Here is a 21882-nt window from a genome sequence, read left to right on the forward strand (position 1 = left end):
TTTAACAATGTACAGTAAATAGGCAGTGCCGGCCCAAGACATTGTGCTGCCTGGTACCAAGAATGAAATGCTGCCCCCCCCCCCAAAAAAAAGAGTGGGCACAGCCAGGTGGACCTGAGGACAGAGTGGGAGCAGCCAGGTGGCACCGTATTGCCAAGAATGCAGCTCCCACTCCATTGCCATGAATGCCACACTCCATTGCCATTAATGCAGCACCTACATTGCCATGAATGCAGCACCCACATTGACATGAATGCAGACTCACCATTCGTCAGTGCAGCCTGATTTATTTTATCTGGAGCCTTGAGGAGACAGGGAGGGGGCGGGACGAGCGCCGACAGACATACAGGAGAAACTCCTGTTTTCTCGGCTGCCTCTTTAATTGAAAGTCCCGCCTCCTGTGATGGACAGAACAGTCGTCCAATGGCAGCGCAGGAGACGGGACTTCCTTTTACACAGGATGCCATGTAAACATGAAATACTCCTGTATCCTGTACGGCACTTGTCCCGTCTCCTCCAAGGCAGCAAGCATTTATATCTTTTGTGGCCCCCGGCGTTTGGGGATTCGTTGGGGGCCACAAAAGATATATATGTCAAAATTACCAGGCGGGCCGTCCGAAACTGGAACGCAGGCCGCGATTGGACCGCAGGCTGGACTTTGGACATGCCTGGTTTAACCACTTAAACACCAAACCTTTTTCTGACAGTTGTTTTCAAGTTAAAATAATCTTTTTTTTGCTAGAAAATTACCTAGAACCCCCAAAACATTATATATACATATATATATATATGTATATAAATATATATAATTTTTTTAGTAGAGACCCTAGAGAATAAAATGGTGGTTGTTGCAATATTTTATGTCGCACTATATTTGCGCAGCTGTCTTTCAAATGCAATTTTTGGGGAAAAATGACCTTAATAAAAACTAACCAGTAAAGTTAGCCCAATTTTTTTTCTTTTTTTGTATAATGTGAAAGATTTTACGCTGTGATCTTGTGGGGTAATCCACAAAAGGGATACGCCGGCGTATCTACTGATACGCCGTCGTATCCCTGTTTCTATCTATGGAACTGATCCACAGAATCAGTTTCACATAGATAGGGAGAAGATCCGACATGTGTAAGGGACTTACACTGTCGGATCTTAGGATGCAGTACCGCAGCCGCCGCTGGGGGCATTTCTCGTCGAAATGCCGCTTCGGGTATGCAAATTAACACTTACGGAGATCCACAAAGCTTTTACGCTTCGTTTTTTCTCCGTAAGTATTAGTTTGCCGTCGCAATATTAGGGCTGCTTTTATAAGGCCTAAACTGTTTAGGCCTTGTAAAAGTAGACCCTTCTATCCCGCGTCGCTGTCATTTTTTTTTCGATTTTTTTTTTCCGCCGCAACTCGTATTTTTTTTTTACGCCTGTCGCGATTCTCAAAACCCGGCGCAACGTAAAACCGCGCAAAGCACGTCGGGAAAATGACGTCGGGAGCATGCGCAGTACGTCCGGCGCGGGAGCGCGCCTAATTTAAATGGGACTCGCCCCATTAAATTAGGAACGCCTTGCTCCGGCCGGATTTAAGTTCCACCGCTCAAAATTTCTAGGTAAGTGCTTTGTGGATCGGGCACTTAGGTAGAGATTTTGCGGCGGTGTAACTTAAATGGAAAAAGTTACGTTGCGGCGGGTTTTTGAGGATTAGGCCCATTGTTCTAAGCAAAAAAATTGTGATTCTCATTTTGGCCAGAATCGTGCAGCTCTAGCTGTAGGTAAACCATAGAGAAGACACCCTATTTATCCTAAACTGCATGAAAAACTGCATAGCCCATAGCAAATAAAATCTTCTTATTTATAAGTGCAGATCTGAAAAAAGCAATCATTTGATTGGATGGTACAGTTCTCTTTCAGACACTCTCATAAATCGAGTGTGAACAGCCTGTAGTGTAAAGAGGTATTGCACCATTGGTTAGCATACAAAAGCAACATTTGCAGAGGACAGAATTTTAAATAAAAGCCCTGAATGGCACCCATGTAGGAAGACAGACCATTCGCTGTCGAATTCCTTTCCAAATAAAAAATGGGTATTTTCATGCCAGAGAGATGCTTTGTTTATGTGACTTGGCCATGCCAAGTTCTAATGTTTACTCTTTTATTGCCATGATAATTTTGGTCACTGGGGCAAAGAGTTTGATTCTTCACTCGACCTTGGCTGGTAGAAAAGGTTGGCACTTGCCAATCTAGTTAACAAACAAGCCGTAAAAAAGAGTTTGCTGTGCATAACGAGTTACGTTAATATATTTGTTTGATAGTTTGTTTTTAGTATAGTTTATTATTCCACCAAACACCACATTGTTTTATAGAAAATGATATTGAAATCTAAATCATAATTATCATTAAATGTCATCAAAAGGCACATGAAAGTATTTATATCTAGACAGGTAAAGTGTTCTTTGGACTATACTGTATGCCAGCTGATGGGTATCGTTTAGTGAATGGGATACAGCCTCTATTTGCTTTTACAGTGAAACCTCGGATTGCGAGTAACAGCGGTTAACAAGCGTTTCGCAATACGAACACTTTTTTGACTCGGTTTGTGAGTGTTGTCTCGCAAAATGAGTTGGATTCAAGCCACAGCGGTGTGCAGTACTGCATTTGGCCCGAGGTGCGGGGGCTCCGGAGCTGAGTGGAGCCGATTGGAGCCATTCAGGAATACTCCTGAAAAACTCCTTTCCAAGGTTTTCCGAGTTCATCCGAGCTGTCCCCAAACCTTTCTGAGTATTTCCGAGGCTCTCTCTGGCCACACGTGGTATTGCATGCCATAGACGTCAATGCGGAAACAAATTATTTTAGTTTCCAGTGACTTCTATGGGGAAACTCGCTTTGATATGAGAGTGCTTTGGATTACGAGCATTTCCTTAGGAACGGATTATGCTCGAAATCCAAGATTCCACTGTATAGTAAACCAAGGCTAAACGATACAGTGCAGATTAATTTAGCAGTACATGAGGTATCCACACAGATATAGGTCTGTTCAAGTTATTCACAATGAGATGTGTTGCTACTCAAATCAAGGTTAGGGGCCTATTCACACTAGCATGTTACTGTAATGTGTGTAGCATACAGCATCCACGCACCTAGGCAGGTCAGCATAGCACTTGCGTTGTAAAGCACTGCAATACACAGTTATGAACCATCTGTTCCTTATGGTATGCTGGGTTAAATAAAAGTGTATTTGCTTTTTAGTGCATTGAAAGTATATATTAAATACATTTTTTTTAATTGGATTTACAGCTAAAATTCCCTGTTTGTGATCACTGGAAATTATGGCAATTGTGGAAGAAAGAATGCAATAATTTTTTCTTGTATGTCACCTAGCAGGATATATTTACCTTTAAGCTCTTCATACACCAGTAGAATTCTGTTCAAATATCTGTATGGAAATTCAGAAAAATCGCGTATCAGAGCTTTCACTGGTACCATTATGGACTCAACAAATTTTGTTTGACAAAATGTGCCATGCCGATGTATTAAACTCAGCATTTGATTTACAGATACAAATATGAGTTACAATTTTTCCCGGCGGAAATGCCCTTGTCACAATGGTCAAGGACAATTAACAATTTGATTCCATTACCCATTTGGAAATTAAATTAACTTTGTGAAAATATATTTTTTAGATGACAATTCTAGTAGTGTATGGCCAACTTAAGACATTTGACATTTTCTCAACGCCTGTCCTCAGGACCCACTAAGACTGACCATACACCTATAGATTATCTGCAGATTTTCTATGGTCAGATGGAAAAAGTGGAACAGATTCCTCCATCTACGCTGAACTGTATGGATGGAAGAATCTCCCACTGGCCCAAGCTTACATATCTTGCTAGTCGGCCCCACTGGCTCTCACAATACCTGAACATTCTGATTGGGTGCAGGCATTGTTTAGGTTGAGAGCCAGGGGGGCCGACTAGCAAGATACTGAAGCTTGGCCCAGTGGGAGATTCCTCCATTCACACAGTTTAGCGTACATGGAGAAATCTGTTGCACTTTTTCCATCTAACCATAGAAAATCTGCAGATAATATATAGGTGTATGGCCAGCTTAACAAGATAACTGAAATACATCACAGGTGATATCATTTGCTGCTCAGTGATTGCAGTATTCTAGTCTGTATTCTAGCTTCAGGCATCATTCAGATATCCCCGCACAGTCAAGGACGTCATAGAGCGGAGACAGTTTCAATGTCAGCTGTTACATCTTGTTTTACCACTCGGTGATCCCGTGGCTCTCCTCTAACTCTATGCACGATCCGGGCACCCTCTCACTTACTCCGCCCTGGCAAGGCTGCAAATGGCGGCGCTGTAAGGCTGCAAATGGGGGCACTGTAAGGCAGCAAATAGGGGCACTGTAAGGCTGAAAATGGGGGCACAGTCAAGCTGAAAATGGGGGCACTGTCAGGCTGCAATATGGGCACTGTTATGCTGCAATCGGGGCACTGTCAGTCTGCAAATGGGGGCATGGTGAGGCTGCAATGTGAGGCATGGTAAGGCTGCAATGTGGGGCACGGTGAGGCTGCAATGTGGGGCACTGTGAGGCTGCATTTATGGGCACGGTGAGGCTGCATTGATGGGCACGGTGAGGCTGCATTGATGGGCACAGGTCACGCTGCATTGATGGGCACAGGTGAGTCTGCATTGATGTGCAATGGTGATGCTGTGCTGAGGGGAACTGATAAAGTTGTTGTTAATATTTATTTTTGTAACTTAATTCTGCATAAAACATTTAAGTGTAATTTCATGAGATAATTTATGATGGCGTGATTAGGGGCGGGGCAGGGTAAGGGTTGGGTGGGGCAACTGGTGGTGAGTAACCCTTAAAACCTGGCTAGTAGCTCAGGACTTGACATTTTGAGCCCTGTTGCAGAGTATGGCAGGGTATTGCAGAGTATGGCAGGGATGGCTGAGCATGGATGGATGGATCTCTCCCCCTCTCCTACTGTACCGATTGGTACAGAAAGGGGAGAGAGGAACCGGCGTCATGTCCATGGACGCCCTCGCAGAATAAGCCGACCACGCTGTAGCCGTCTTTCGGCTATAGCCTGGTCGGCATGTGGTTAAAGCAAGAAAATTGTAAATCTTAAAGGATAAGTACACTTTTGTAAAAAAAAAATATACAACAAATATTATAATAATAAATGCACATCTTTTTGCCGGTAAAAGAAAATGTGCATTCATTTTTTTACTAGGTGCCTATATTTTATTGTCAATAGACCATTCTTTTTACATTTTGAAATGCTTAAAGTACAACATTCACTTGTTGCCATCTATTCTTTTAGCTAATAAAAATGGTAAAGCTGCGCTGCAAAATGAAGAATCAACATAAACAATCAATTATGCTGTGTATGGTGCACACAGATCACCGGTGCAATCTAGTTAAAAAATGCAAGTGAAAAAAGTGCAAAGTCCATATAAAGGGATGTATCACAGAGAAATTTAAAGGTGACAGAAAGTTCTCAGAATGAGTGACAAAGATGTCCAGATAATATCCTGTGAATCTGTATAGCAGATGAGAGTATCCTCCACCACTTAAGTTCTAGCTGCTTACCAGAACGAAAGGTTAATAAAGCATGTAAACACATAAGCCAGTTCCAGGAATCCAGGATATGCTGTCACTCTATCTCCATTTCACATATCTTCTACATCAGACCAATCTTTCTCCATAGATGTGACCCAAAAGAAAAAACGCTGACATAGCGTGATAACGTTTCAAGAGTTTTAATAATAAAAAGTGTTGCACTCACATGTAGGTAGATAAAAAAGTGCGTGTATCAAATTAGCCAGCCGGCTCTGCTGTCCGCTCGGCCTTCCGGGTAGACAGCGTAGTACGAATCGTGGTGACGTCAGCACGCCGCTCCTCCCTACGCCCCTGGAAGAAGTCATTGTTGTGACGAAACGGCGTAGGGAGGAGCGGCGTGCTGACGTCACCCCGATTCGTACTACGCTGTCTACCCGGAAGGGCGAGCGGACAGCAGAGCCGGCCGGCTAATTTGATACACGCACTTTTTTATCTACCTACATGTGAGTGCAACACTTTTTATTATTAAAACTCTTGAAACGTTATCACGCTATGTCAGCGTTTTTTCTTTTGGGTCACATCTATGGAGAAAGATTGGTCTGATGTAGAAGATATGTGAAATAGAGATAGAGTGACAGCATATCCTGGATTCCTGGAACTGGCTTATGTGTTTACATGCTTGATTAACCTTTCGCTCTGGTAAGCAGCTAGAACTTAAGTGGTGGAGGATACTCTCATCTGCTATACAGATTCACAGGATATTATCTGGACATCTTTGTCACTCATTCGGAGAACTTTCTGTCACCTTTCAATTTCTCTGTGATACATCCCTTTATATGGACTTTGCACTTTTTTCACTTGCATTTTTTAACTAGATTGCACCGGTGATCTGTGTGCACCATACAATAATAATTACATTTTTTTTATTATTCATGTTTTTGTTCAGGCTTGGGTGTTTAGATATTATTTTATTATTATTATTATTATTATTATTATTAATAATAATAATAATAATAATAATTTATTTATTATATTATGTTAAGCTTAGGGGTTAATTATTATTTATTATTACATATTAATAATTTATGTTATTAATTTATGAGGATTTTTTGTGATTTATGTATATATTTGACATTTATCTATTCATTATTTTTTACATATTTTCATTTGAGCATAAAATCACGGAATTTGTGACATAATGCATGAATGCACGCAAATAGAGTGTTTCCATTACATTTCTATGAGAAAAAAAAAGGGCAAAAGCGTGCAAACCGGCTCAATTTGAGCTACAAAAAAAGCTCCTTAACTTTTTTATGTTTCAGGCGTTTGACTTCAGGCAGCTTGGAGTGGGGATGTGAACCAACTCCATAGAGAATAATTTACTTTTTTTTCTCCTCCAGCATTTTGGAGTCTCGAGCTCCAAGCTACAAACCACTGAGGTTTGAAAGGGGCCCTAAAGGGACACTGATATTTTGCCCATTTAGGGTAAAGTTAGTTTTGTCACATAGCCCACCTCCCCCGCAGTAAGCTTATACTTACCAAGCCAGACATTATTATTATTATACAGGATTTATAGAGCGCCAACAGTTTGCGCAAAGCTTTACAACAGGGAAGACAGTACAGTCACATTACAATTCAATACAGGAGGGCCAAGTCTATTGTGAGGTGCGGGAGTCTCCCACATTTAGGCTGTGACTCCCTGACACCCACAAGTAACACGCAATATCCCAGCTGCAGGGCCGATCCTGGGCGGGTGCACGGGGTGCACCTAGGATGACCACATGTCCCAGAGACTCCTGCTACAAGTTCCACCATATTGTTTTCCGCAGTCCCACTGGCCGTAGAGACCTTTATGGTATGAGAGAGGCTTTTCCTGTGTGCCATCAACTCTTATCTTCACTCTTTTTATTATTGTATATGCTTTATTGTATTACCCCCCCCATCTCCCCGCCTGGGAGTTGTAGAATAATGTGGGTGGATGATGGAAGTTGTGGAATAATGTGGGTGGATGATGGGAGTTTGCCACCTCCCTTAAATTCGTTTTCGCAGGTTGGGATGTCTGCCAATCTGCACTCCCCTGCCACCTCCCCACTGCAGCAAGTCTACCTGTCTAAGCTACAGTGTGGACTTGTGGTAGAGTTTATACATAAGGATGACACCATGTCACCCTCCCAAGTGTTGGGGTCCAGTGATTTGCCACTGGGGAGGTCACATACAAAATAGCCCTGCTCGACCTTTGGGAGTGCAGAGAGATGACAAGAGACAAGTGTATGGCTGGGAAAAAATACATACCTAGGGAGTGTGCAGACACTGTCACTCTGTCCTGAACTGGCAAAGTGACAGTGACTATTTAAAGGAGCTGCGGAGCTGCGGTGGCTCAACGCGATTGGCACTGCGCTCATAAGCCATTCACCTCTGGGGTTCGGATCCCGGTCTCAGCTACATGTGAATTGAGTTTGGTGGTCTCAGCCCGGTGGGTGTGCTATGCGAGGTAAGCTTGCGCTTAGTACGCCCACCCCCCTCCCACAAAAACCACCACACTTACACGCACTCGAAATTGGTTTAACATGCACGCACTTTGACCACGCGGTCTCTAAAAAGAGAGGCAAAGGACTAACGGTGCTGGTTGAGCGGGCTAGATCCTCTCACTCCCTTATAGGGAGTCCCTCTGCCCCGTTGGGCTTCAAAGCGGAGCAGGTAGGGCGGGCTGTGTGGGAGGACCCCCTCACACACCCGCCATTGCCACCTGGGGCATGGAGAAAGGTGGCAGATTGCCTCTGGGGGAGGCCTGCCTACTCCCAACTCCTGCAGTCCGGCTCCTCTCTCGAGTACATGCACAAAATACACTTTAAAAGAAAAGAGAAAAGAAAAAAAACAACCAAAAATTTAAAGGAGCTGCAGTGACATTAGCAATGCTGCAATGCCTTAGCTCATACGACTCTGGTAAAAACATGTTTCATAATGTAGGCAGGTGCAAATGCTGTTGTAATATTACTGTTAAACAATACTTTAGTTGTAAACCAGTACTGTAAATTGCTGACATAATGTACTGTATATGAAATAGATTCATATTCTCAGGTACATTACTAGGTGGATGGAACTACATAGGCAGAGCTTCGGTTGTCTACTGACATCTGGTGGATCACTTGAAATATGAAAGTTAATCAAGGTATGAAAGAACTGGCAACTCTACTAAGAAACATGCTGGCAACTTGCCACAGACTTCCATTATTATTTTTATTTTAAGTTGATAATTAATTACTGCCACATGCTAAAAAAAAAAAAAAAATGAAGTTACTTAAAACTGCTGACAAACAAGCAGCGGAAAATCAAAAGCCATCTTTTAATTAGTGTACTTAAACACGTCTATCACAACTAGTTACATACAGACAGGTTTTTGACGTAGGAAAATGCTAATTCAGCTAATTCAGTCTTCTTTCTAAACAAGTTACAGTTTTCCTTACTGCTATCAAGTCATAAACAAGTTTACTTTTTGCTCTGTGCCTTGTAAATGTAATAAATGATGAAGCTTAACTGCCATTTGTAATAACAATTAAAAATATACACAAGTTGTAAATCATAGCGCCATAATGCACCCATAGCTTGTTTTGTGGACTGTATCATGTGGCTGGTGGGGAAGCTGGCTATTAAAGCGGGGGTTCACCCGAAAAAAAAATTTAACATTAGATTCAGGCGAGTTGTTAGAAGCACAATCGGGTGTTTTTTTTTAAATCATTGCAGTACATACCGTTTTAGAGATAGATGTTCTCTGTGGCTTCCGGGTATAATCTGCAGCACTGGGCGTTCCTAATTGATTTACAGGCTTCCGACCGTCGCATACAGCGCGTCATGAGTTGCCGAAAGAAGCCGGACTGCTAGTTGGCTCTATAAGGCGCCTGCGCACCGACGTTCGGCTTCTTTCGGCAACTCGTGACGCGCTGTATGCGACGGTCGGAAGCCTGTCAATCAATTAGGATTGCCCAGTCCTGCAGATTATACCCGGAAGCCGCGGAGAACATCTATCTCTAAAATGGTATTTACGGCAATGATTTAAAAAAAAAACACCCGATTGTGCTTCTAACATCTCGCCTGAATCTAATGTTAAATTTTTTTTTTTTCGGTTAACCCCCTGCTTTAAATTAACTTCTTATATTGCCCTGTATATTGCAGATATTCTTTACATTTACAAGCCATTATTATATAATGAGCAGGGCCCTCTGATCCCTTCAGTATTGAATTGTATTGTAATTGTATTGTCTGTCCTCATGTTGTAAAACGCTGTGCAGACTGTTGGGGCCATAAAAATCCTGTAAAATAATAATAATAATAATAATAATAATAATAATAATAATTCAGAACAAATTGTTGTATCACATATCTAGAATATTTGTACAGTATTATATTTTATATCAGGAAACTTTCAGTCATAAACCTCTACACATGAGAAGAAAAAATATGATTTATGACTTATAGATTTATTTAGATTTATGTAATTCAGTTTTGTGTGTTCCTTAAAAAAATGATATAATATTGAACCTATAAGGAACAGTTTGTGCAGCGCTTTACAATGTGAGGGCAGACAGTACAGTTACAATACAATTCCATACAGGAGAAATCAGAGGGCCCTACTCATTAGAGCTTACAATCTAGAAGGGAGGGTCAAATGAAACAAATAACTGTGGGGGATGAACTGATGGAGAAAATGAAAATACAGGTGTGGGTAGGATAGTCTCCTCTGAACAGGATGGTTTTCAGGGATCGTCTAAAAGCTAATAGAGTAGAATCAGATTGGGGTAAGGAGTTCCATAGGATTGGAGAGGCTCTGGAAAAGTCCTGGAGGCAAGCATTAGAGGAGGTGATGAGGGAGCTAGAGAGTAGGAGGTCTTGAGAGGAACGAAGAGAACGATTAGGTTGGTATTTTGAGACAAGGCTAATGATGTAGCTGGGGGCAGAGTTGTGGATGGCTTTGTAAGTAGTTGTTGGTATTTTTAATTTATTTTTTAGATTTGGACAGTGATTGGACGCGGGGCTTAAAGGAGAGTTCAGAGTCCAGGACTACACCTAGGACCTTGGTATGTGGGTATGGGCTTATAGTTGTGCCATCAAATTTGACAGATAGATCAGGGGAGGGGGCACGTGGGGGAGGAAAAATGATAAGTTTGGTTTTGGATAGATTGAGTTTGAGGAAGTGGTGTGACATCCAGGCTGATATATCTGTTAGTAAATGAGTGATACGTGAGGAGTCAGAGGGAGGGAGTGAGCTGAGGGGTAGAGAAATAGATTTGGATGTCATCAGCGTAGAGATGGTATTGGAAGCCATGGGAGGCTATCAGCTGACCCAGGGAGGAGGTGTAGATTGAAAAAAGGAGAGGTCCAAGAACAGAACCTTGGGGGATCCCAACAGAGAAAGTATGAGGAGAGGAGAAAGTATAATTGTAAGTAATGCTAAGGCCCCTTTCACACGGATGGATAGAATGGTGCTTTTAGCTGCGGATTTTACCGCGGCTAAAAGCACACAATGCTTTCCTATGACACCCTTCACACACTACGGTTACCTGCGGTTTTGTTACCCGCGGTTTTGTGCGGATAGAAAAAATAGAACTGAATGCATCCAGCTGCGATGTACCGCAGCTATCGGCACATTACCGCAGGTAACCACAGTGCAATGGGGAGGTAGGTGCTTTGGGGCTGGGGGGCGCCCTGTGGCCCCCCCACCCCAAAGCACCCTGTCCCCATGTTGATGAGGACAGGGCCTCTTCCCGACATCCCTGGCCGTTGATTGTCGGGGTCGGCGGGCGGGGAGCTTATCGGAATCCGGGAGCCCCCTTTAATAAGGGGGCCCCCAGATCCCGGCTCCCCACACTAGGTGAATGAGTATGGGGTCACCGGGTGATATCCGCCCCCTTATGTTGTCACCACCCAGAGCATGATGGGAATGTGACGTCATAAGAGGCCTATATAAATCGGTGCGAGCCGCGCACACGGCATTACAGCGGGAGGAAGTGACGTGTCAACATCGAAGAAGAGAAGAAGGCAGAAGGCTACAGAAGCCCGGGGCCCCCTGCTCGTAAAAGAGCTAAAGAAGAGAGCAGGGGCCCCTGGCGGAAGAGAACCAGGCGACGGTGAAGACCGGGACACCCCCCCCCCATGGCAGAAGACGTCGAAGAAGCCCGGGGGGCCCTCGTAAAAGAGCTAAAGAAGAAACCGGGCCCCCCGGCAGAAGAGAACCAGACGGTGGTGAAGATCAGGACCCCCCCCCCCCCCGGCAGAAGACGTCGAAGAAGCATGGGGGGGCCCCCGCTCGTAAAAGAGCTAAAGAAGAAAATGGGCACCCCCGCAGGAGAGAAGCAGACGGTGGTGAAGACCGGGACCCCCGCAGAAAACGCCAAAGAAGCCCGAGGCCCTCGCTCATAAAAGAGCTTAAACAAAGAAAGTGGGGGCCCCAGCAGGAAGCCCCTCGGAGCTGACTTATAAATTACTTTAAAAACCCTGTGTAGTGTGTTTTTTTACATTTTTTTCCCACCAGGTGAATGGGTAGGGGTACGATGTACCCCATACTTATTCACGTAGGGCGGGCCGGGATCTGGGGGCCCTCTTATTAAAGGGGGCTCCTGGATTCCGATAAGCTTCCCACCCGCAGACCCCGACAACCAACGGCCAGGGTTGTCGGGAAGAGGCCCTGTCCTCAATAACATGGGGACAGGGTGCTTTGGGGTGGTGGGGCCGTGGGGCGCCCCCCTGCCCCAAAGCAACTACCTCCACATGTTGAAGGCATGCGGCCTGGCACGGTTAAGGGGGGGCTCACTCGTCCCCACCCCCTTTCCTGACCGGCCGGGCTTCATGCTTGGATATGGGTCTGGTATGGATTTTGGGGGACCCAATGTCGTTTTTTCAGAATACAAGGGGATCCCCTTAAAATCCATAGCAGACCCAAGAGCCTGGTATGCTCTTGGAGGGGGAACCCATGTCAGTTTTTTATTTGAAATTTGGCGTGGAGTTCCCCTTCAAGATTCATACCAGACACAGTGCTTGGTATTGGCAGGGATCCAAATCGGATCCCCGTTTAATATCGTGCCGCGGCTAATCGCACTGTACAAATGCAGCTGACCGCTGTGCCTGAAGTCTTGAATTCCAGCAAAACATAAACATGCTTTTATCTGCGGCAAAACAGCCTTCCGTGTGAAAGGGGCCTAAAGGTTCAGTTGGACAAGTAGGAAGAGAACCAGCTAAGAGTACAGTCACAGAGACCAAAGGCGTGAAGTTTTTTGAAGGGGATCAAGAAGGCTATTCTCAGCAAGGTGGTCGCTCAGTCGGTTGTAGACCAGACGTTCAAGAAGTTTGGATAAAAATGGGAGCAAGGAGATGGGGTGTAGGTTGTTAATAATATATATGCCTCCCGGCAGGACAGAGCCACCTTGCGGCCATATATAGTCGGCCGCAGGGTGGGAAGAGGTTAAAAGGGCCCAAGTTAGCCTAACATCAATAGTAAGCAAGCTCTTGGAGGGGATTATATGGGACTATATACAAGATTTTAGTAATGAGAATGGTATCCTTAGCAGAATCGTTCTTGCCAAACCAATCTATTAACCTTCTATGAGGAGGTGAGTTGCCATCTAGATAAAGGAAGGCCCGTAGATGTGGTGTATCTGGATTTTGCAAAACCATTTGGCACAGTTCCTAATACATGTTTACTGTACACAGCCATTTTTCCCCGTCCAAGAGAAAACATGACAGTTTTCCCTACGAGAAAACTGATCGTGTGTACGTGGCATAACTGTTTTGAAAACCAGTTAAATCAATGTTCTGCTTTTAGATGCAAATAACGTAAGTCCAAACCAAATTGATGTTTCAGTTGTCTACCAGCGTCTAAAACTTTTAGCACGGTTCGCTCCACTCTTCATGTATGCTTTTGGAGACTTGAAAGGGAGATCTCCCACAGCCTAACTGTCCTTAACATAGCTACAAATATTCATAACTAAGACGTCTCAATTCTATCTGTACACCACCTTTGCATTTGAGGCAGGTTACAGTGCAATAGATCACAAGGTAGCACCATTGTAGGTGAAATAAAAGATAACACCTTTAATAAGTGGCTGCTATGCAACGCGCAGCAAGTGTTCAACTTCAAAGCACATAGCTAATAAAAAAATAATATAGATTGTCCTTTTTAAAGGAGATCTTTTGTGAGAGCTACACGTGGATTGCCTTTGGTTACAGTATAATGCAAAATGCCAGTTATCTAGTAATAGTTTGAATTAGTGATTTAGAACAAGTATTTAGAACAGTAGCTTTGACTTCATTGCTGCATAAGTTGTCCAGGTCATTGACTGAGAAAGTACTGAAGACAGAGCCAGCAAGACAACTCGCATACTCAGAAGAAAATCAGCCATAGCCATAGGGCAATCGTTGGCTTTTCCTCTGTAGTTATCAGTCAAGCATTTATCTCCACCATTCGTAGAAACAGTCATTTTTATAAAACTTCAAATATTCTGTGTAAAAGAGGCGAGCATAACAAAACTGATATGTTTGCCGCCGAAGGTTGTGTGATTGAAGGCTGTAGAAATGGACTGATGGCTGATTAAATCTGGCCCTGTTTATAATGCATCACTGGCCAGGTATGTGCCCATATTATAATGAAGTGTTTCTATTTTTTAATTACTGACAAAGATGATTGGCATTGTGCACTGTGCACTTGTAACAGCTGAGCAAGCACATTTTGCTGGAGTGCATTGCAGTCCTTCTGCTGCTGAAAAAGTGAGCCATACAGCTTTGCTGAAAACAGTGTGCTATAGTAATAAACTTTCTTATTTCTTGTAGAATCTGACGAACAGATGCCTGGAGCAGCTTGATCAAAAGACAATCAATGTACTTGGCAACATACAGAATATTGAGCAAGCTGCCACCGAACTCAAGGTATGAGGCATTTCTTAAGAACAAGAGAACATCAGAGGGTTTCAATCAATACCAACATGCTGTATGTAGCCCATGTGTTTGCTATTTTATTACATGTTTTCCTTTCTGTAACACATATTGAAGAGGTACCAACCAACGAAAAGCAGAAAAACCTGCACATATTAACCACTTCAGCCCTGAAAGGTTTACCCATCTTCATGACTGGGAATTTTTTTTTGCGATACGGCACTGCGTTACTTTAACTGACAATTGCGGTACCCAAATAAAATGTATGTCCTTTTTTCCCCACAAATAGAGCTGTCTTTTGGGGTATTTGATCGCCTCTGCAGTTTCAATTTTTTGTGCTAAACAAAAAAAAATATATTTGTTTTTTAGTTTCTGCTATAAAACACATTCAATAAAAAAATGTAAAAAAATCGAATTTCTTTAAAAAATTTAGGCCAATATGTATTCTGACACATATTATTGGTAAACAAAATCCCAATACTGATTGGTTTGCGCAAAAGTTATAGTGTCTACGAACTGTGGGATAGATTTATGGAATTTTTATTTATTTCATTTTTACTAGTAATGGCGGTGTTCAGCGACTTATAGCGGGACTGCGACATTACGGTGAACAAATCAGACACTAAGGCCTCGTACACACGACCAGTTTCCTCGGCAGAATTCAGCTTCCGACCGAGTTTCTGGCTGAATTCTGCCGAGGAAACTGGTCGTGTGTACACTTTCGGCCGAGGAAGCCGACGAGGAGCTCGACGAGGAAATAGAGAACATGTTCTCTATTTCCTCGTTGTTCTATGGGAGCTCTCGTCCCGCCGAGCTCCTCGGCGGCTTCAGTGCTGAACTGGCCGAGGAACTCGATGTGTTTGGCACGTCGAGTTCCTCGGCCGTGTGTACGAGGCTTCAGTGACACTTTTAACACTTTTTTGAGAAACAGTGACACTAATACAGTGATCAGTGCTAAAAATATGCACTGTTACTGTACTAATGACATTGGCTGAGAAGTGGTTAACGTCAGGGGCGATCAGGGGGTTAAAATGCCTAAAATGTGCTTGGTTACTATGTGGGAAGTGCTTGTACTATGGGAAGGCAGAGATCCATGTTCCTGCTTTGCAGAAACACAGGATCAGTACCTTCCCTACTGACAGAACGGCAGTCTGCCTTGTTTACATGGACAGACCGCCATTTTTCTTGTGTCCTGAACGATCGGTGGGTCCTGGCAGACATTGAGTGCGCTGGACCCACTGATTGGCTCCCGCTCTGTCCAATCACAGCGGGAGCGGGTAGACGGCGGTACGTGTGCACGCCTCAGTCCCGGAAGTGCAGGATCACGTACTAGGTAAGTAATCCTGCACAGAAGTGCCGCATTGCCGCTATATATATATATATATATATATATATATACTGTATATATAGCCAGATTCAGGTATAGTTACGCCGGCGTATCAGTAGATACGCCGTCGTAACTCTGAATCCGCGCCGTCCTATATTCAAACGTTTAAACTGAGATACGCTTAAATGCTGCTAAGATACGAGCGGCGTAAGTCTTCCTACGCCGTCGTATCTTAGCTGTCTATTTACGCTGGCCGCTAGGGGCGTGTACGCTGATTTACGCCTAGAATATGTAAATCAGCGAGATACGCCTATTCACGAATGTAGGCTCGCCCGTCGCAGTAAAGATACGCCGTTTACGTAAGGCATTTTCAGGCATAAAGATAAACCACCAAAAAGATGGCGCAGCCAATGTTACATATGGACGTCGGAACCGCCGTCGAATTTCAGGTCGTTTGCGTAAGTCGATTCAAAATAGGACTGGGCGTAGGTTTTGTTCACGTCGAAAGCATTGACTATTTGCGACGTGATTTGGAGCATGCGCACTGGTATACGTCCACGGACGTCGCATGCGCCGTTCGTTCAAAACGTCAATTACGTGGGGTCATGCTTTATTTACATAACACACGCCCACCTCTTCACAATTTGAATTAGGCATGCTTACGCCGGCACATTTACGCTATGCCGCCGTAACTTAGGACGCAAGTGCTTTGTGAATACAGCACTTGCCTCTCTAACTTGCGGCGGCGTAAAGTAAATTACATACGCTACGCCCGCACAAGTTTAAGCCGCCGTATGTGAATCTGGCCAATAGTATGCGGTCGGCGAAGGGTTAAAGGATACCCTTCACATGCGTCCTAAATTATGCTAATGCATATTAGGTGTACAGGTTATAAAGACAAAGTGGTTTTTGTTCCTACCAGATTTCTGACAGTAACTTTGTGGCATTCATTAACAGCCAAGAAAATCAAATACAGCAATATAAAATTGGTATTTTACACGGCATATGTACAAAAGTATATTGGAAAGTATACACTATATACAGACCTCTATTTATGCAATATTAGTCGGGACTGCTGGTAAGTTAGGTTGCAGAATATACGTGGCAGGTATAGTTGTACTATTGTTCTTCATGCCAGTAGAACCACTTTGAGGAATTTTTCTCGAAGCCCCCTCTCCAAGGCCACCAGATCCTCCATTTCATTAAATTCAGTGTAGCTCCCTCTAGGTAAATTATGTTATTTGTGCCACTATAGTGAGTGGAGTAGATATTCCCAGTTAAGCTGTTAAGCAAATCTAGTTTGGCTCCATTGTAGCAAGTGGATGGGTATTGATTGTTTGGTCTGCTCAGGAGTCCTAGGCTGAGAATTTGATTCCCCTGGAAGTAGTTTTTAAAGCATAGGGAGTCAAATGATCAGCTGAATACCATACTCTGGCCAATCCTTGGAAAGGGGCATCCAGTAGGTAGCTGGGGAAGTGAGAAATGTGAAGGTGCCCTGAGCAGATAATTCTTTCATTGTCAGGGAGGGTTCTGTCACTCCTGGTGCTGATGCCCAAGATATCAACATCTGATATCAGAATTTGTTACGCTAAGAGGCCAAGGAGGACAGATAAAAAGAGAATACCTACTGAAGGACATTGTTTCAGACTCTAGGTTTGGAGAAGGAATTTGTCATCTCTCTCTGAGGTGATTGGGTTGCAGACTGCTACTAGGACACTGTGTGTAAGGATCTTCCTGGGGACAGACAGTTGCATAGAGATCTAAGAGAACTGGTTGCTAATGATTGCCCTGTGGTCTACAGCTGTGGAGCCTGAGGCCTCGTACACACGGGCAAGAATCTTGTCAGGAAAAACCCGTTGTTTCTTCCCTCACGAGATTCTTGGCAAGAATCTCTTGCCGCCCGAGTGTACACACAGACCTTTCAAAAGAACCGTGGTTCTCTTGAAAGGCAAGAATGCGGTGACGTCATTGTGTACAACGAGCATGTGCTCGTCACATTGAATGCCGTCGCCGCCATCTTGCTTCACCCTACCATTTCGAGCATGCGTGGGTTTTCACGGCGACAGGTAAGTTTACACACTCTCGGGTTTCTCGTCGGGAAACAGGCCGACAAAAACGAGAAAAAAGAGAGCAGGTTCTCTTTTTTTCTCGTAGAGATTCTGGCCAGATTTCCAGACGAGAAACCTGAAAACCTTGTACACACGAATGGTTTTCTCGGCAAGAAGCAGTGTTCTTGCTGTTTTTTGCCGAGAAAAACGGTCGTGTGTAAGAGGCTTTATATATACAGACATCCACAGCTATCTCCAGAGAAGTAGATATTGAAAGACTAGAGAGACGCTAGATCATTTGCTGGTGCTGCTGGTTATTTTAAAGTATCCCGTGACCCTAAACCCCACACCTGATAAAGTTTTTCTTTAACAATAAATCCTAAAAACACCTAGACTGAGCTTTAATTGTTGGTCTGCTTGGGTGGCTGGTGGCCTCTGCACTATTTTTTGGAGAACAGTTCTGCTAATGCTAAAAAAAGACAGATTTTCAGGGCAGGGTAAATATTGATTGTTGGACATAGAAAGCAAAACATCAAATTGGGTGACCAAGAATAGCAATAACCGAAGCTTTGTGAATTTAGGATGGAACAAGCATTTGCCTTAAGGTATTACCCTTACTTACCTCTGCACTCAAAAAACAAGTAACGGCCTTTTTTAAACTTTTGAAAAAATTAATATAGTGTATCCATATAACACTATACAGCATTGTAATTGTATTTTAGATAAGGGTCCAGGTTATGGGTCTTAACTATACATCAGCCTCTTGATGAGGTAGGCAATTAAAGTTGTTTTTCTTGTTTGAACATTCCCATCATTTGCTAATGGCTTGTTCTGTAGAATAGACAATTACAGAGCACTGGCAGTAATTTGTTATAATGTGCAAGTGCCACTCTTGGAATTCATTATGTGACATTAAATTACTAAGTATTAATGTTATAATGTCTCAGCGCTGAATAGGCAGCACTATTCTAAGGCCGCGTACACACGATCGGTCAAAACCGATGAAAACGGACTGAAGGACCCTTTCATCGGGCCAAACCGATCGTGTGTGGGCCCCATCGCTCAGTTAACCTTCGGTCAAAAAATTTAGAACTTGCTTTAAAATTATACCGATGGACTGATAACCGATAGGTCAAAACCGATGTTTAGTATGCAAAGGCATCGGTTAAAAATCCATGCATGCTCAGAATCAAGTCGACGCATGCTTGGAAGCATTGAACTTCGTTTTTTTCAGCACGTCGTTGTGTTTTACGTCACCGCGTTCTGACACAATCATTTTTTTAACCGATGGTGTGTAGGCACATCAGACCATTAGTCAGCTTCATCGGTTAGCCGATGAAAACGGTCCATCGGACCGTTCTCATTGGATGGACCGATCGTGTGTACGTGGCCTAAGTATAACTTTTTACAGAGAACTGCTTTATTCTTGTTTCCGTCTTAACTGGGGAACAACCATGCCCTTTCTCCTTTCTCCTGTTGGCTTATATGCTTCCTTTTGGCTCTCTTCTTCAGTCCAATCAATGCACTCCTCCTTTGCAAACGAAAATACTATTTTACTGTTTCTGCCATCTGACTCCTCTACAGCAACTTAAAGCAGAGTTCCACCCAAAAGTGGAACTTCCGCTCATCGGATTCCTCCCCCCCCCCTCCGGTGCCACAATTGGCACCTTTTGGGGGGAGGGGGGACAGGATACCTGTCAAAGACAGGTATCCTTTCCCACTTCTGGGAGTCCCAGCCACAGTTGGTGACGTCAGCGTGTAGGGGTTCCCTCCTTCTCCTCCCCCGGCCGCCGGGCCAGTAGGAGAGAGGACCGGGCATGCGCAGTAGGGTTCCCGGCATGAGGCCGAAAGGCTACACTGCCGGTTACCCTTAGCTGCAATGGTGGTAGCAGGTCCTGACAGCTGATGGAAACACCAGCTGCGGATGCCGACATCACTGGACTCCAGGACAGGTAAGTATCCATTTATTAAAAGCCAGCAGGTGCAGTATGTGTAGCTGCTGGTTTTAATCTTTTTTTTTTTTTTTGGATGGAACACTGCTTTAAGTATAGGATTATAACAAGGTATAGAAAAAAATTATCTTCAATAGGTGCACAAAATACCTACTGATCTTCTCAGAAATTCAGAGCTGCCCTGTTATCCTAAAGAGTCTGGTTAGCCCTCCATGGTCTTAGCTTGTGTTTAACCATTTGTCTACCGAGGCATTTTTTTAAATGTTTTTGCATACATGTAAAAATCTGCATTTTTTTTGCTAAACGTTACTTTAAACCCCCAAACAATTATGAAAGCAGGGGCCCCGGAAATGATCATGGTAGTGGTTGCATTTTTTTAAGTTGCATGATATTTACTTAGCTATTTATCAAATGCATATTTTCAGGATAAAATACACTAACATACACTAACATTTATTTATTTATTTAATATATAAGGGTTGCATCGAGGTATTAGATACCAAACGTGTCAAGCCATACAATTGTGCACGCTTGTGAAATTGCAAAAATGCATGGTACCAAAAAATTGTCCAGAGGGTGCTGCTTAATAAGGTAAATGCTTGTTGCCTATCCAGATTTCACAAAGCTTCTGGTAAGGCTATTCAACCAATCTGATGTCTTTCTTTCTATGGCCAACAAAGTGACTGATATTTATCCCACCCTGACCATCTTTTACCCTCCAAATAAACTTAACTCTTATTTCTCTGCCTTCCTTCATCCATCCCACTCACCTCCTGTGTCTGTGCTCTCCTTCATTGATCCAACTCCTTCACTGATAAACTATATAAAATAAATGTAAAATAATGTAACGCACCCAACACTTTTGCGTACACCCTTATTAAAACATGCAGCAAAGCAAGCATGTGTATATATACACACAAATTGCACCACACATGTGAGGTATCACTATGAATGTTAAAGTGGGAGATATGATTATACATCAGACAGGAGGCTCATATCTTATGCATTATCTTTCTTTAATAATGCCCATAGCAGAAATACAGTAAACATTTATTGTAACTTAAAAAATTCAAAGAACTACCCTTCCCAGCAGTCCCTGGGCCAGTGTAGCCCCTCCCAGACCGTAGCCTATATAAGGGACTGTCTGAGGTAACCTATTCCTCTTTCTTTCTGCTCATAGCCAGAACTCAGATAAGTACATTACTCTATGTTTATAATTTTTATGTAGGCTTGCTTGTTATTTGGTTATCAGCAGCCTTTTTAATTTGTGTAGATCCTAATGTCACATCGTCTTTCCACAGGGTGCTGGGGATCCCCCCCCCCCTCCCACCCCAGCTTTTATTACAGCTACGGAGGTTTTTCCCTCCTCCGCTATTCCCTTCAACTTCTACCTGTATCTGTATATACCCTCTGATCCCCTCAGACCTTCATCTGTGTGTTGTTCTATCAACCTTCTGTCTTATGAAGCACAACTGATATTTCTAAAAATGATAAACGCTTAGTTTTTGCTGTATGCTTTTCCCACTTTGCTATCTGTGCCACCCGTTTTGTAGAGAACGCGGTTTCCTCTGATGTGTACATCTTACAGTCATTGGGCTTCTTTATTTGTTTATTTTACAATATACCGCTGCTTTGCTTCTTTTGTTTCCCCCCGGTGCGCTCTGCACACTGCTCGTTTTCTGACTGGAGGTAGGACGGCGCCATTTTAACATCTCGGCGCCTTTTTTCCTACCTCCCTTCTTCTCCTCAGAGCGTCTCATCTCTGAGGGGGGCGTGGCGGTGAGGATCTCCCTGCACCAATCGCGCTATTGTCGCGAATCGACGGCGCCATTGCTGCGGAGCTGTCCTGGGGGACCCCATCCTCCGTGTGCTAGACCGTCTCTCCCCATCGCCGCCACGCCAGGGTGCGGGCGGCTGTATGGTTGGAACTCTGTGTAGATCTCACTGATCTATGCGAATCACATTAGGCCCCGAGCCTCACGTCTAGCTCCCCTTGTGGTGGGGAATATCTCCCCTCATCTAACTTCTGTCACTCACACCTAGCTGGTGGGGAATTCCTCCCCTCCCCTGCTTC

General features: G+C 43.7%; 1 protein-coding gene across 1 annotated transcript in view; it reads left to right on the forward strand.

Moving 5' to 3' along the window:
- TRIM14 (tripartite motif containing 14) overlaps positions 1-21882 on the forward strand; it is a 96990-nt gene that overhangs the window by 37983 nt on the left and 37125 nt on the right. Inside the window, exon 2 of the mRNA XM_040361783.1 lies at positions 14380-14475. Within this exon, the coding sequence (XP_040217717.1) occupies positions 14380-14475 (96 nt within the window). The remainder of the gene's footprint in view (positions 1-14379; positions 14476-21882) is intronic.

This window comes from Rana temporaria, chromosome 1, assembly GCF_905171775.1.
Source record: "Rana temporaria chromosome 1, aRanTem1.1, whole genome shotgun sequence".
In the NCBI taxonomy this organism is placed as follows: Eukaryota; Metazoa; Chordata; class Amphibia; order Anura; family Ranidae; genus Rana; species Rana temporaria.